The sequence below is a fragment of the Schistocerca cancellata genome, chromosome 11 (assembly GCF_023864275.1).
Source record: "Schistocerca cancellata isolate TAMUIC-IGC-003103 chromosome 11, iqSchCanc2.1, whole genome shotgun sequence".
Classification (NCBI taxonomy): domain Eukaryota; kingdom Metazoa; phylum Arthropoda; class Insecta; order Orthoptera; family Acrididae; genus Schistocerca; species Schistocerca cancellata.
Genome location: NC_064636.1, coordinates 46,036,723 through 46,052,457, shown reverse-complemented (window position 1 = coordinate 46,052,457; position 15,735 = coordinate 46,036,723). Strand labels below are relative to the sequence as shown.

Genomic DNA, 15,735 nt, shown 5'->3' with positions numbered 1-15,735 from the left:
TCTAATGTCTCTGATTTCATCCTCACGGTCTCTTCGCGAGATATACGTAGGAGGGAGCAATACACTGCTTGACTCCTCGGTGAAGGTATGTTCTCGAAACTTCAACAAAAGCCCGTACCGAGCTACTGAGCGTCTCTCCTGCAGAGTCTTCGACTGCAGCTTATCTGTCGTCTCCGTAACGCTTTCGCGATTACTAAATGATCCTGTAACGAAGGGCGCTGCTCTCCGTTGGATCTTCTCCATCTCTTCTATCAACCCTATCCGGCACGGATCCCACACTGCTGAGCAGTATTCAAGCAGTGGGCGAACGAGTGTACTGTAACCTACTTCCTTTGTTTTCGGATTGCATTTCTTTAGGATTGTTCCAATGAATGTCACTCTGGCATCTGCTTTACCGACGATCAACTTTATACGATCATTCCATTTTAAATCACTCCTAATGCGTACTCCCAGATAATTTATGGTATTAACTGCTTCCAGTTGCTGACCTGCTATTTTGTAGCTAAATGACAAAGGATCTATCTTTCTGTGTATTCGCAGCACATTACACTTGTCTACATTGAGATTCAATTGCCATTCCCTGCACCATGCACCAATTCGTTGCAGATCCTCCTGTAGTTCAGTAAAATTTTCGATTGTTACAACACCTCGATATACTACAGCATCATCCGCAAAAAGCCTCACATTGCGGTTGATAATGCAACCACTAAAAGAAACATCAAGACACGTCCATAGGATTTCTCGACCTCGAAAAAGCGTTCGACACTGTAAAATGGTGCAAGGTGTTCGAAATCCTGAGAAAAATGGGGTTAAGCTATAGCGAAAGACGGATAGTATACAATATGTACAAGAACCTATCGGAAATAATAAGAGTGGACGACCAAGAAGAAAGTGCTCGGATTTAAAAGTGTGTAAGACAGGTATGTAGACTTTCGCCCCTACTGTTGAATCTGTACATTGAAGAAGCAATGATGAAAATAATAGAAAGGTTCAGGAATTGGGTTAAATTCAAGGTAAAAGGACATCAGTGATACAATTCCCTGATCACATTGCTATCCTGAGTGAAAGTGAAGAAAAAAATACAGGACTGCTGAATGGAATCAACAGTCTAATGAGTACAGATTATGGATTGAGAGTAAATCGAAGAAAGACGAAAGTAATGAGGAGCAGTAGAAATGAGAACAGCGACAAACGTAACCTCGGATTGATAGCCACGAAATAGATGAAGTTAAGAAATTCTGCTACCTAGTGAGCAAAATTTTCATTGATAGACGGAGCAAGGAGGACATCAGAAGCAGACCAGCATTGGCAGAAAGGGCGTTCCTGGCCAGGAGAAGTCTACTGGTATCAAACATAGGCCTTATTTTGAGGAAGAAATTTCTGAGCATTTGCGGTTGAAGCATAGTATTGTATGATAGTGAAACATGGACTGTCGGAAAACCGGTGCATATGGAACCAGTATGTGAGGTTCCTACAGCAAATACGCCTGTATTAGTCTGTGAAAATGGACTCGATAAGCAATCTGAGCTATCAGAAAATGGAATCTGACCTAAATAACACTGTTTGCATGTAGTATGAGAGTCAGTTTCACTGTCATTTAAACCCTCGTCATATCGTTACATGAAAAACTTAAAACATTTGGATAAGCTATGTGACGGCGTATTCAAATAAGAATTTACAAGTGATACACAATCTATCTTGTGCAGCGGAATTCACTGGATTTAGAGTACGTGCCATGTTGTGGTGTGTCAGTGTGTCTATTTTGCCCTAAGTTTTGCATTCACCTCTTGTCCATGTGGTTTACGCTGCAGTCATGGACTATGCGGCTGGTCCCGACGGAGGTTCGAGTCCTCCCTCGGGCATGGGTGTGTGTGTTCGTCCTTAGGATAATTTAGATTAAGTAGTGTGTAAGCTTAGGGACTGATGACCGTAGCAGTTAAGTCCCATAAGATTTCACACACATTTTTTCCATGTGGTTTACAGCAATTCGCAGCAGCATACAGTAGCAGTGGCTAAAGCTTATTGTTACTAAGAATGAATTTAATAAGAGTTTACTTGGGTCCTATTAGCTACTAAATAACTTGTCAGAAGGGATTTCATAAATTAAGTCTATCTCAAACTTCAGAATAATCATAACCAATAATAGATGGTGACAATGACTGTGATATAGGTATCAATAATGGCTGAGTGCCTAATAATTTCAATTTCAAAGTTACATTAACATTTAATAAACCACAGCATATTTATGAATTAGATGTGGAGAATAATTATTGTCATTTCGAGGATAAGAAGGCTTCTTTCACTGACAAGCAAAACGTGGGATTATTGCAAACTCGGACTAACAATTACGAGCCTAACCCTGCAATTGCTTTTGCGCTATGCTTGCGAGTTTTACCCTGAATTCCATCTTCAAGCGTAGTTAAGCCATATAAATCTCTTCTGGATTTATAAGTGAAATCACACCTTGAGTGTGGTAAGATCTGCCTTCACCGACGTGAGTGCAGCGTGACACGCCTTCTGTCCCCGGGCTCTCGACCGACACCACTGCTTCCGCTCTCGCAGGCAGACCTCGTCTCACGACAATGCTTAGAATCGCGCTCCCGTGTTTCGGCCTTAGATTGTTACATCGATATCTGAGACTCAGACTTCAAGAAGACTCAGACTTCAAGAAGAATATAATAATTCCAATCCGAAACAAAGCAGGTGTTGACACATGTGAAACTTACCGAACTATCAGTTTAATGAGTCACAGTTGCAAAATACCAACGCGATTTCTTTACAGACGAATGGAAAAACTGGTAGAAGCCGACCTCGGAGAAGATCAGTTTGAATTCCATAGAAATATTGGGACACGTGAGGCAATGCTGACCCTACAACTTATCTTAGAAGATGGATTAAGGAAAGGCAAACTTACGTTTCTAGCATTTGTAGACTTAGAGAAAGCTTTTGACAATGTTGACTGGAATACTCTTTCAAATTCTGAGGGTGGCAGGGGTAAAATACGGGGAGCGAAAGGCTATTTACAATTTGTACAGAAAACGGATGGCAGTTATGAGAGTCGAGGGACATGAAAGGGAAGCAGTGGTTGGAAAGGGAGTGAGACAAGGCTGTAGCCTATCCCCGATGTTATTCAATCTCTATACTGAGCAAGCAGTAAATGAACCGAAAGAAAAAATCGGAGTAGGTATTAAAATCCATGGAGGAGAAATAAAAACTTTGACGTTCGCCGATGACATTGTAATTCTGTCAGAGACAGCAAAGGACGTGGAAAAGCAGCTGAGCGGAATGGATAGTGTCTTGAAATGAGGATATAAGATGAATACCAACAAAACCAAAACGAGGTTAGTGGAATGTAGTCGGGTGGAGCTGAGGGAATTAGATTAAGAAATGAGACAGTTAAAGTAGTAAAGGAGTTTTGCTATTTGGGGAGCAAAATAACTGATCATGGTCGAAGTAGAGAGGATATCAAATGTAGACGGGCAATGGCAAGGAAAGCGTTTCTGAAGAAGAGAAATTTGTTAACATCGAGTATAGATTTAAGTGTCAGGAAGTCCTTTCTGAAAGTATTTGTATGCAGTGTAGCCATGTATGGAAGTGAAACATGGACGATGAATAGTTTGGACAAGAAGAAAATAGAAGCTTTCGAAATGTGGTGCTACAGAAGAATGCTGTAGATGCGTAGATCATATAACTAATGAGGAGGTATTGAACAAAATTGACGAGAAGAGGAGTTTGTGGCACAACTTGACTAGAAGAAGGGATCGGTTGGTAGGGCATGTTCTGAGACATCGAGGGATCACCAATTTAGTATTGGAGTGCAGTGTGGAGTGTAAAAATGGTAGAGGGAAACCAAGAGATGAATACACTAAGCAGATTCAGAAGGATGTAGGTTGCAGTAGGTACTGGGAGATGAAGAAGCTTGCACAGGATAGAGTAGCATGGAGAGCTGCATCAAACCAGTCTCAGGACTGAAGACCACAACAACAACAACATCTGAATGCTTACACGATGCAAAGAATAACGTTAAGTTGATTACACTGTTTTATGTAAGGGAGAGTTCTGACACACTCCTTACACCGGAACAGAAGAGAATCAAAGTATTTGAAGAAGAATGTTAAAAATTCGGTGGACTGATAAGATAAGAAATGAGGAGGTTCTGCACAGAATCGGAAAGGAAAGGAGTATGTGGAAAAAACTGGGAAGGAGAAGGGGAAGGATGATAGGACATGTGTTAAGATTTCAGGGAATGACTTCCATGCTACTAGAGGGAGCTATAGAGGACAAAAACTGCAGAGGAAGACAGAGATTGGAATACAACCTGGGAATAATTGAGGACGTAGGTTGCAAGTGATACTCTGAGGTCAAGAGGTTGGCACAGGGGAGGAATTCGTGACGGGCCACATCAAACCGGTCAGCAGACTGATGACTTTAAAAAAAAAAGGCCAGTACTCTTTTTGTTGTCATCCGCCACATCCTTAAAGCACAGCAGTACGTCAACGATATTTTACTTCACATTTTGTTGCCCTTCATGGCAAGCCATCCTGAGCGTACATTTCAGCAAGATAATGGCCGCCCACACACAGCAAGACTTTTTATAGCTTGCCAAACCTTACCTCGGCCAATGAGGTTGCCGGATCTCTCCCAAATGGAGAACGTTTCTTGCTTTATGGGCAGGACCCTCCAAGGCTCGGGATTTTGACGATCTAAAGCTCCAATTGGACAGAATTTGGCACAACATCCCTCAGGACGACATCCAACAACTCCACCAATCAATGCCAAGCCCAGTAGCTGCTTGCATAACGGCCACAGGAGTAATAACAGGTTCCTGCCCTGCTCAATTTGTGAAGCTCTTTCTCTTGCATAAATCATCCAATTTTTCTGCATCTGTAATCATTTTCTGTCTGTACATGTACACCACATCTATCGATTTTCATGCCATTCAGATAATTCCTTTGTGGTGCTTCATTTTTTACCTTTTTAATTTTATTTCTTAGACCGTAGTCATTGCCATGTGAGCCTTGCTAAAGGAAAGCTGGTTTGTTTGGTTTGCTTTGCAGGTCTGACGAGCGCGGCCTGTCCCGGAAGCACGTGATCGAGTCCGTGAAGGCGTCTCTGCAGCGCCTGCAGCTCACCTACATAGACGTCGTCATCGTGCACAAGGCCGACCCCATGTGCCCCATGGAAGGTGCGTAGCCCACCCTCGCTGCGGCTGCTACAGTAGTGAACCGCCAGGCCAAATACTGGCTTTTGGTTGGTTACTCATTCATCCAGGCATCGCTAGTGGCTCCCATACTGCGAAAAGTTGCGAATCTCGAACCACAAGGGTTAAATTCTCGAGTTCTCGGGACCATCCGACCGCCATGTCATCCTCAGTGAGGATGCGGATACGAGGTGCGCGTCGTCAGCACGCCGCTCTCCCGGTCGTTACGACGGTTTTCTGTGACCGGAGCCGCTACTATTCGGTCGAGTAGCTCCTCAATTGGCATCACGAGGCTGAGTGCACCCCGAAAAATGGCAACAGCGCATGGCGGCCCGGATGGTCACCCATCCAAGTGCTGGCCACGCCCGACAGCGCTTAACTTCGGTGATCTGACGCGTACCGGTGTATCCACTGCGGCAACGCCGTTCCCCTGATTCTTTTATCCTCTTCAGTTATGTTTCCGACAGTAGTCCTATGTGTCTCATGTAGTAGTTGTTGTTGTTGTTGTGGTCTTCAGTCCTGAGACTGGTTTGATGCAGCTCTCCATGCTACTCTATCCTGTGCAGGCTTCTTCATCTCCCAGTACTTACTGCAGCCTACATCCTTGTGAATCTGCTTAGTGTATTCATCTCTTGGTCTCCCTCTACGAGTTTTACCGTCCACGCTGCCCTCCAATACTAAATTGGAGATCCCATGATGCCCCAGAACGTGTCCTTCCAACCGATCCCTTCTTCTAGTCCAGTTGTGCTACAAACGTCTCTTCTCCCCAATCCTATTCAATACCTCCTCATTAGTTATGTGATCTACCCATCTAATCTTCAGCATTCTTCTGTAGCACCTCATTTCGAAAGCTTCTATTCTGTTCTTGTCTAAACTATTTATCGTCCACGATTCACTTCCATACATGACTACACTCCATACAAATACTTTCAGAAACTACTTCCTGACACATAAATCTATACTCGATGTTAACAAATTTCTCTTCTTCAGAAACGCTTTCCTTGCCGCTACCTGTCTACATTTTATATCCTCTATACTTCGACCATCATCGGTTATTTTGTTCCCCAAATAGCAAAACTCCTTTCCCTCAATCCCTAATCTAATTCCCTCAGCATCACCCGAGTTAACTCGACTACATTCCATTATCCTCGTTTTGCTTTTGTTGATGTTCATCTTATATCCTCCTTTCAAGACATTGTCCATTCCGTTCAACTGCTCTTCCTAGTCCTTTGCTGCCTCTGATAGAATTACACGCCCCTTTTATGCCCCTCGAGTCTTATAACTGCCATCTGGTTTCTGTACAAATTGTAAATAGCCTTTCGCTCCCTGTATTTTACCCCTGCCACCTTCAGAATTTGAAAGAGTGTATTCCAGTCAACATTGTCAAAAGCTTTCTCTAAGTCTACAAATGCTAGAAACGTAGGTTTGCCTTTCCTTAATCTTTCTTTTAAGATAAGTCGTAGGGTCAGTATTGCCTCACTTGTTCCAATATTTCTACGGAATCCAAACTGATCTTCCCCAAGGTCGGCGTCTACCAGTTTTTCCATTCGTCTGTAAAGAATTCGTGTTAGTATTTTGCAGCTGTTACTTATTAAACTGATAGTTCGGTAATTTTCACATCTGTCAACACCTGTTTTGGTTGGGATTGGAATTATTATATTCTTCTTGAAGTCTGAGGGTATTTCGCCTGTCTCATATATCTTAGTCACCAGATCGTAGAGTTTTGTCAGGACTGGCTCTCCCAAGGCCGTCAGTAGTTGTAATGGAATGTTGTCTACTCCCGGGGCCTTGTTTCGACTCAGGTCTTTCAGTGCTCTGTCAAACTCTTCACGCAGTATCATATCTCCCATTTCATCTTCATCTGCCTCCTCTTCCATTTCCATAATATCGTCCTCAAGTACATCGCCCTTGTATAGACCCTCTATATAGTCCTTCCACCTTTCTGCTTTCCCTTCTTTGCTTAGAACTGGGTTTCCATCTGAGGTCTTGATATTCAAACAAATGGCTCTCTTTTCTCCAAAGGTGTCTATAATTTTCCTGTAGGCGGTATCTATCTTACCCCTAGTGAGATAAGCCTCTACATCCTTACATTTGTCCTCTAGCCATCCCTGCTTAGCCATTTTGCACATCCTATCGATCTCATTTTTGAGACGTTTGTATTCCTTTTTGGCTGCATCATTTACTGCATTTTTATATTTTCTCCTTTCATCAATTAAATTCAATATTTCTCCTGTTACCCAAGGATTTCTACTAGCGCTCGTCTTTTTACCTACTCGATCCTCTGCTACCTTTACTATTTCATCTCTCAAAGCTACCTATTCTTCTTCTACTGTACTTCTTTCCCCCATTTCTGTCAATTGTTCCCTTATGCTCTCCCTGAAACTCTGTACAACCTCTGGTTTAGTCAGTTTATTTAGGTCCCATCTCCTTAAATTTCCACCTTTTTGCAGTTTCTTCAGTTTTAATCTGCAGTTCATAACCAGTAGATTGTGGTCAGAGTCCACACCTGCCACTGGAAATGTCTTACAATTTAAAAACTGGTTCCTAAATTTGTGTCTTACCAGTATATCATCTATCTGATACCTGCTAGTATCTCCAGAATTCTTCCATGTGTTCTTGAACCAAGTGTTAGGTATGATTAAGTTATGCTCCGTGCAAAACTCTACCAGGCGGCTTCCTCTTTCATTGCTTAGCCTCAGTCCATATTCACCTACTACGTTTCCTTCTGTCCCTTTTCCTACTGTCGAATTCCAGTCACCCATGACCATACTGTTATTCAAAATACTGGTCACGATCAAAAGCTTGTTTCCTGTATTTCTTTGCTCTGTTATCGAAAGCGCGTGCTTTGTTATACTTATAGCTACAGTATTATGCTGTTGTCGTTTTTTTTATTATGGTAGCAACTCAAAAACGAATTTTTATGCTGAGTAGCTTACGTTTACGAGGTGGAACGGAAATCTGTATCACCTGCTGTGTGTGCTGAGGCTTTTGTCGCGACATCGCTAGTGCAGTGTAGCCAACCTAACTTGAAATGACGCGAACTCGCAAGTGCAGTGTTTCACCGGCGTAGGTAGACTCCAAATGGTCCCGAGCAGCTGAGTCCAGTGTCTGCTTGCGTGTTCCAGAGGTGGTGCGCGCCATGAACCACGTAATCAGCCAGGGCTGGGCCATGTACTGGGGCACGGCGCGCTGGACGCCTGTCGAGGTCATGGAGGCCTACACCAACTGCCGGCAGTTCAACTGCGTCACGCCGATCTGCGAGCAGGCCGAGTACCACATGTTCTGCCGCGACAAGACCGAGCTCTACATGCCGGAGCTCTACAACAAGATAGGTGAGTGCCGGTTGGTTGGTTGGTTGTTTGGGGAAGGAGACCAGACAGCGTGGTCATTGGTCTCATCAGATTAGGGAAGGATGGGGAAGGAAGTCGGCCGTGCCCTTTCAGAGGAACCATCCCGGCATTTGCCTGGAGTGATGTAGGGAAATCACGGAAAACCTAAATCAGGATGGCCGGACGCGGGATTGAACCGTCGTCCTCCCGAATGCGAGTCCATTGTCTAACCACTGCGCCACCTCGCTCGGTGGTGAGTGCCGGCGCCAGCCCCACCCGAGAAGCACTCTGCGCTGGGCTGCGGTGTGCCAGACAGGTGAATGGTCGGTTCATTTGGGGGAGGGGACCAAACGGCGATGTCATCAGTCCCATCGTATAAGGGAAGTCAGCTGTGCCCTTTCAAAGGAACCATACTGGCATCTGCCTGAAGCGATTTAGGGAAATCATGGAAAACCTAAACCAGGATGGCCGGACGCGGGTTTGGACTGTCCTGAATGGGAGTCCAGTGTGCTAATTCCAGAGAGAGAGGGAGATTACGTTTTGCATGGCTTGGGAAAACTTGCCAAATATGACCGATGCTACTTCACCTAATAACGCATACCAGACGCTTGCTTGACTCACATAATGTTCATTAGAGTAGTGATCAAATCCAGTCATCATCACGCGAATGCGTTCAGCCAGGACACTCTCCCAGTTTCAATGAGTCATGACTGGTCGAAAGCTATTCGAGTGCTGACCAATGGATGGCCATAACTAGTCTCGACTCGTCATTAGAGTTTCTTCTGCCAATTCCAAAGCTAATAATAATCTTACCAGAATGAGATTTTCACTCTGCAGCGGAGTGTGCGCTGATATGGAACTCCCTGGCAGATTAAGACTGTGTGCCCGACCGAGACTCGAACTCGGGACCTTTCCCTTTCGCGGGCAAGTGCTCTACCAACTGAGCTGCCCAAGAACTACTTACGCCCCGTCCTCACAGCTTTACTTCCGCCAGTACCTCGTCTCCTACCTTCCAAACTTTACTGAAGTTCTCCTGCGAACCATGCAGGACTAGCACTCCTGAAAGAAAGAATATTGCGGAGACATGGCTTAGCCACAGCCGAGGGGATGCTTGCAGAATGAGATTTTCACTCCGCAGCAGAATGTGTGTTGATATGAAATTTCCTGGCAGAGCTTGGTACAGCACTTGCCCGCAAAAGGTAAAGGTACTGAGTTCGAGTCTCAGTCCGGCACACAGTTTTAATCTGGCACGAAGCTTCATTAATAATCTTGCTCCAAAGATATCAGCTTGCACATGTGGATAGCTTCACTGGCAACAGGAATTTCTTCTGGTGTTTCCAAAGTGCTGAGTGACCCGTACTCTAAAGAGATGAGACAGCTAATGTGCATAGCCTTTTGTATACAGTGTTGTAGCTTCCTCATTGAAGAAAGTCACTACTCTGTTCCTGCTAGTCTTTAAAGGGACAGTACATCTCAACCTTGTGAAAATTTTGTACTTCTCCCTCAGGGAGAAATGTATTGTGTATATGAATCCTGGGGTATGGAAATCAAAAGAATATAACTATTCCTGCTAACTTCACTTTGAGAATGAATAATTTCTCTCTCTTCTGTACAAGGGTTAGATCATAAGATCCGACAATTGTTGTTGTCGTAGTACACTCGTCGCTATAATTGACATGCACACACCGACTTGGCTCACTTTAGACAGGATGCAGCACAAGGCCAGTATGCATTTAATACTGTTACACATATATTGGTGAAATTAAGCTGCATACCAGATTCACAACTGATAATGTCAAGGACCACACAAAGCACTAACTGGTCAAAATGTTTGCACGTGTAAATGTGCACATTTGATACCCAGTTGTAAAGCAACAAAATTGCACACAAAAGTGAAATATTTTCTAAACGTTTTGCTCAGAATTATAATTACAGTACACCACTGATTAGCTACTGTCAGAGGCATGCCAGAGCAGCGAGAAAATTTTGAAAGACGTGCAGGTGACAAAGTACTTCTCAACAGCACACTGCGATGTGGTCCTGATAATTTAAAATGATATTACATTAATTGTTTGAGGTTCTCTAAATACAAATAGTTTTTACATATGAAATTAATTCATTGGCACTAGCCTGGATCACTCATGTTCGTTAATACTCTTCATCTGTGTATCACTAGCCATGCACTTGTACACTGGATACATAGCAGCCACCCTATACTAACTTAGCTAGTGGTATTTTTTCTTCAATTAGATTGTTTCCAGCATTCGTAGTGTTTGGGAAATTACTATATAGTTGTTTATCAACACTGACAATATATTAGATGATGAGTACCAATCAGCAATGAACTTGTATGTTACCAAAGGCAATGAGACATTTTTATGAAATTTGTTAGAATAAGCATGTAAGCAAAATATATGTAAAAAAATAAATAACAGAATGATAATGATAAAAGTGGAAAGGGACAGTAATTATTTGGAATTTCTTCAAATAACATTTCACTTCACTTACCCCATTATATCCAGATTGAGCCTTCAGCTTTCCCTCTCCAGATTTGCTAGCTTCACTCCCATGTTCAGCTTCTGACAATCCACACTGATAATCATATAAGTGTACCCTTGGGTTGATTATAGTTTACAATCTTTTTCTCATGGTTACCTCCCAATTGGCACACTCCTGCAGATCCAAATGGTGACTTCGTTTGGAATCTTTTTCCAAAAGAGTGATTATCAGGTTACTTTTCATTACAGGATACATGTCGTGTAGATACACAACAAATCCTAAGTGTAAATATGCTTCTGATAATTGCAGATTCATACACTTTTTAGGGGTAGTTTCCCATTGCAAGGGCAAGATATTGCCCTGAAACTCTCTCCACTTGTTTGCCCTGTTCGACAAGACTGCAGACAGATTGAGGGGGACTCATTACACCTAAAATCTTCTGTCATCCATGCTGATGGTTTTTGTTTAAAATTTAAGCACTGGCTGGATTTGAGCGAAGGACCAAGGACATTTTGGTTACCAGCCAAAGACTTTCCCCATAGACCAAGCCTCCCTTGACGTATTCAGTATCTCCTTCAGTCTCTTTTCACTGAACACCATCATTAAATTTTCCACTAATTTTGCAGCCACTCTGAATTGCCAGGTAGTGCTGATATTCGTGGTGTGCGGTAGTAAATCGACCGACCTGCTGTGGTGACGTGGTGCCATGCTCTGGTTGCAGGGGTGGGCCTGATGGCGTGGTCCCCTCTCACCATGGGTCTGGTGTCCGGCAAGGTGGACGACAGTGGCATGCCTCTCTTCACTAGGCCCTCCTTCAAGGTGAGTCTGCCCTCAACACTCAGAGCAGCCCTTATAAGGCACTTTCCCAAATTTGTAGTAATTATTCCTGGGCTGCCCCTAACTTGGTTCCATTCCACATGAAAACGAGCTGGATGAAATTTGGGATCACTAGTATAAAGGGGACAGAGTGTCTCTGAGCCTTCAAAAACGTAAAATCCATAAAAATAGAAAAAAAACATAAAATTGGCAAACTATTATTTCTACATGATAAATGTAGATAATTCAGTAAGGCTGTGAGGGACACACGTGTATTCAGGGGATTCGTTGATGTCACTGATCATTATTTAATCTGCAGTGAAATTGGGATTGTGAGGCCGAAAGTGCAGGAGGTCAGTCCATATGTAGGAGGATAAGAGTGGAGAAACTTCAGGATAAGGAAATCAGGCACAAGTACATAACAGCGATCTCAGAAAGGTACCAGTTAGTTGAATGTAGTCAATTACAGTCATTGGAAAAGGAATGGACAAGGTACAGGGACACAGTACTAGAAGTGGCTAAAGAATGTGTGTAAAAGTAGGATGAAGCAAACAGCTTGGTGGAATGATACATTCAAGGCAGCCTGTAAAAGGAAAAAGAAGGCGTATAAAAAATGGCTACATACCAGAACCCAGGTAGACAGAGAAAGTTATGTTGAAGAAAGAAACAAAGCCAAACAGATAATTGCAGCATCTAAGAATAAATCGTGGGAAGACTTTGGAAACAGGTTGGAGACTATGGGTCAAGCTGCTGGAAAACCATTCTGGAGTGTAATTAGCAGTCTTCGAAAGGGATGTAAGAAGGAAATGACAAGCATTTTGGACAGGTCAGGAAAACTGCTGGTGAATCCTGTGGATGCCTTGGGCAGATGGAGGGAATATTTTGAAGAGTTGCTCAATGTAGGTGAAAATACGATCAGTAATGTTTCAGATTTCGAGGTAGAATGGGATAGGAATGATGATGGAAATAGGATCACATTTGAGGAAGTGGAAAAAATGGTCAGTAGATTGCAGTGCAATAAAGCGGCTGGGGTGGATGAAATTAAGTCGGAACTCATCAAATACAGTGGAATGTCAGGTCTTAAATGGCTACACAGGATAATTGAAATGGCCTGGGAGTCGGGACAGGTTCCATTAGACTGGACAAAAGCAGTAATCACACCAATCTTTAAACATGGAAACAGAAAAGATTGTAACAACTACAGAGGTATCTCTTTAATAAGCGTTGTGGGTAAAATCTTCTCAGGTATTGTTGAAAGGAAAGTGCGAGTATTAGTTGAGGACCAATTAGATGAAAATCAGTGTGGGTTTAGGCCTCTTAGAGGTTGTCAGGACCAGATCTTTAGCTTACGGCAAATAATGGAGAAGTGTTATGAGTGGAACACGGAATTGTGTCTATGCTTTATAGATCTAGAAAAGGCATATGACCGGGTTCCTAGGAGGAAGTTATTGTCTGTTCTACAAGATTATGGAATAGGAGGCAAACTTTTGCAAGCAATTAAAGGTCTTTACATGGATAGTCAGGCAGCAGTTAGAGTTGACGGTAAATTGAGTTCATGGTTCAGAGTAGTTTCAGGGGTAAGACAAGGCTGCAACCTGTCTCCACTGTTGTTCATATTATTTATGGACCATATGTTGAAAACAATAGACTGGCTGGGTGAGATTAAGATATGTGAACACAAAATAAGCAGTCTTGCATATGCGGATGACTTAGTTGTGATGGCAGATTCGATTGAAAGTTTGCAAAGTAATATTTCAGAGCTAGGTCAGAAATGTAAGGACTATGGTATGAAGATTAGCATCTCCAAAACGAAAGTAATGTGAGTGGGAAAGAAATATAAACGGATTGAGTGCCAAATAGGAGGAGCAAAGTTAGAACAGGTGGACGGTTTCAAGTACTTAGGATGCATATTCTCACAGGATGGCAACATAGTGAAAGAACTGGAAGCGAGGTGTAGAAAAGCTAATGCAGTGAGCGCTCAGCTACGATCTACTCTCTTCTGCAAGAAGGAAGTCAGTACCGAGACTAAGTTATCTGTGCACCGTTCAATCTTTCGACCAACTTTGTTGTATGGGAGCGAAAGCTGGGTGGATTCAGGTTACCTTATCAGCAAGGTTGAGGTTACGGATATGAAAGTAGCTAGGATGATTGCAGGTACTAGTAGATGGGAACAATGGCAGGAGGGTGTCCACAATGAGGAAATCAAAGAGAAACTGGGAATGAAGTCTATAGATGTAGCAGTCAGGGCGAACAGGCTTAGATGGTGGGGTCATGTTACACGCATGGGAGAAGCAAGGTTACCCAAGAGACTCATGGATTCAGCAGTAGAGGGTAGGAGGAGTCGGGGCAGACCGAGGAGAAGGTACCTGGATTCGGTTAAGAATGATTTTGAAGTAATAGGTTTAAACATCAGAAGAGGCACCAATGTTAGCACTGAATAGGGGATCATGGAGGAACTGTATAAGGGGGGCTATGCTCCAGACTGAACGCTGAAAGGCATAATCAGTCTTAAATGATGATGATGATGATGATGATGATGATGATAAATGTCTTCAGTTTGTTTACGGGAGATGGTGTTTTCACTCCAGTTTTACTCGCATGAAAGAACTACAATATGTATATGAAGATGGTATCTGTTCTTTCGGACATGTCAGACAGAACAGATACCATCTTTATATATATATAGTTAAGGCTCACTGGCCATTTGACCATCTTCTTCTGTGCGGATGCACAAACAGTGCCCTAACTCCTACGGGAATCGGCAGTAAAAGCCGCGAGTAGTGAGTATAATGGGCGGGGGCACTATGAATATAGTACGGGACAATAAGTTGGGAATGTGGGTCTCACGGGAGGCGTGCCAAAGATAAGTCCCTGCAGTCGCACTATCCTCTGTGTCCCCAGTGGCTCAGATGGATAGAGTGTCTGCCATGTAAGCAGGAGATCCCGGGTTCGAGTCCCTGTCGGAGCACACATTTCGAACTGTCCCCGTCGACTTATATCAACGCCTGTATGCAGCTAAGGGTATTCATTTCATTGTAATTTCAAAGAACTACAAGTTAACTGCCGTTTGGCAAACTAACTTAAATGGGTTTCATGTACAGTTTGAGGTTGTTTAAGTTAATTGTCTATAAAAGTTCCACACAGACTGTGTAAAAGTAATCATATACTGAGAAAATTGTGAAATGCACTGCAGGACATGAGGAACCACATAAAAAGTTAGAACTTTTGTATCAAAAACCAAGCCAACTACGGAAATACGCTGCAAGATCATCAGAGATCCGTAAGTGAAATGGACCCTACTCACAGGGGGACTGTGTGTTTATGTTGCCCTATCCAGTTCATCCTATCCGGAACAAGTCGGCGAACGGACGTCATAGAGAAAGATTTACAACCGGTGTCTAAACTCTAGAGACGAGCTCTCCCGAACAATAATGTTATGTCAGCATCTTCATTTAATTTGCTGAAGATGGTCAGTTATTGATCAGTCAACGGTATCTTGATTTCAGTGTTCTTTCAAACCTTAATAAATATCATACTGTCTGTCGAGACATAGTTCATGCACATTTACATAAATCCAAAAATCATTTACGACCTCTGCTTCCTGCTGTGTTGCTCTAACCATCTTTGATGCTAATTAGTCTTTTCAATCAGAGACGAAAATGGTCAGTGTAGTAAATCGACAGACAGTAAAATAACACAAAAATATTGATAAAATTCAAGCATCAATCTACCAAATCCCATAAATCATCAATAACGTCGTTCTAATAAAATACGACTATCTTTTTTCCAGGTTAGATTTGAGTATTGAGTTCCTTAACACAGACCTATCAGTGTGGCATGAAAATTCCTTCAACGCTGTACACTTGGTTATTTAGCTGAAATTTGTAAATG

The 15,735-nt window shown here is 42.9% G+C and overlaps 1 protein-coding gene and 1 pseudogene across 1 annotated transcript in view; one reads left to right on the top strand and one right to left on the bottom strand.

Annotated features, from left to right (window-relative positions):
• Positions 1-15,735, top strand: part of LOC126108168 (voltage-gated potassium channel subunit beta-2-like) — a 666,110-nt gene that overhangs the window by 606,874 nt on the left and 43,501 nt on the right. The window contains exons 6-8 of the mRNA XM_049913410.1: positions 5,058-5,185; positions 8,326-8,532; positions 11,750-11,847. Coding sequence (XP_049769367.1) covers positions 5,058-5,185; positions 8,326-8,532; positions 11,750-11,847 — 433 coding nt within the window. The remainder of the gene's footprint in view (positions 1-5,057; positions 5,186-8,325; positions 8,533-11,749; positions 11,848-15,735) is intronic.
• On the bottom strand, positions 5,513-5,630 carry LOC126109039 (5S ribosomal RNA; annotated as a pseudogene).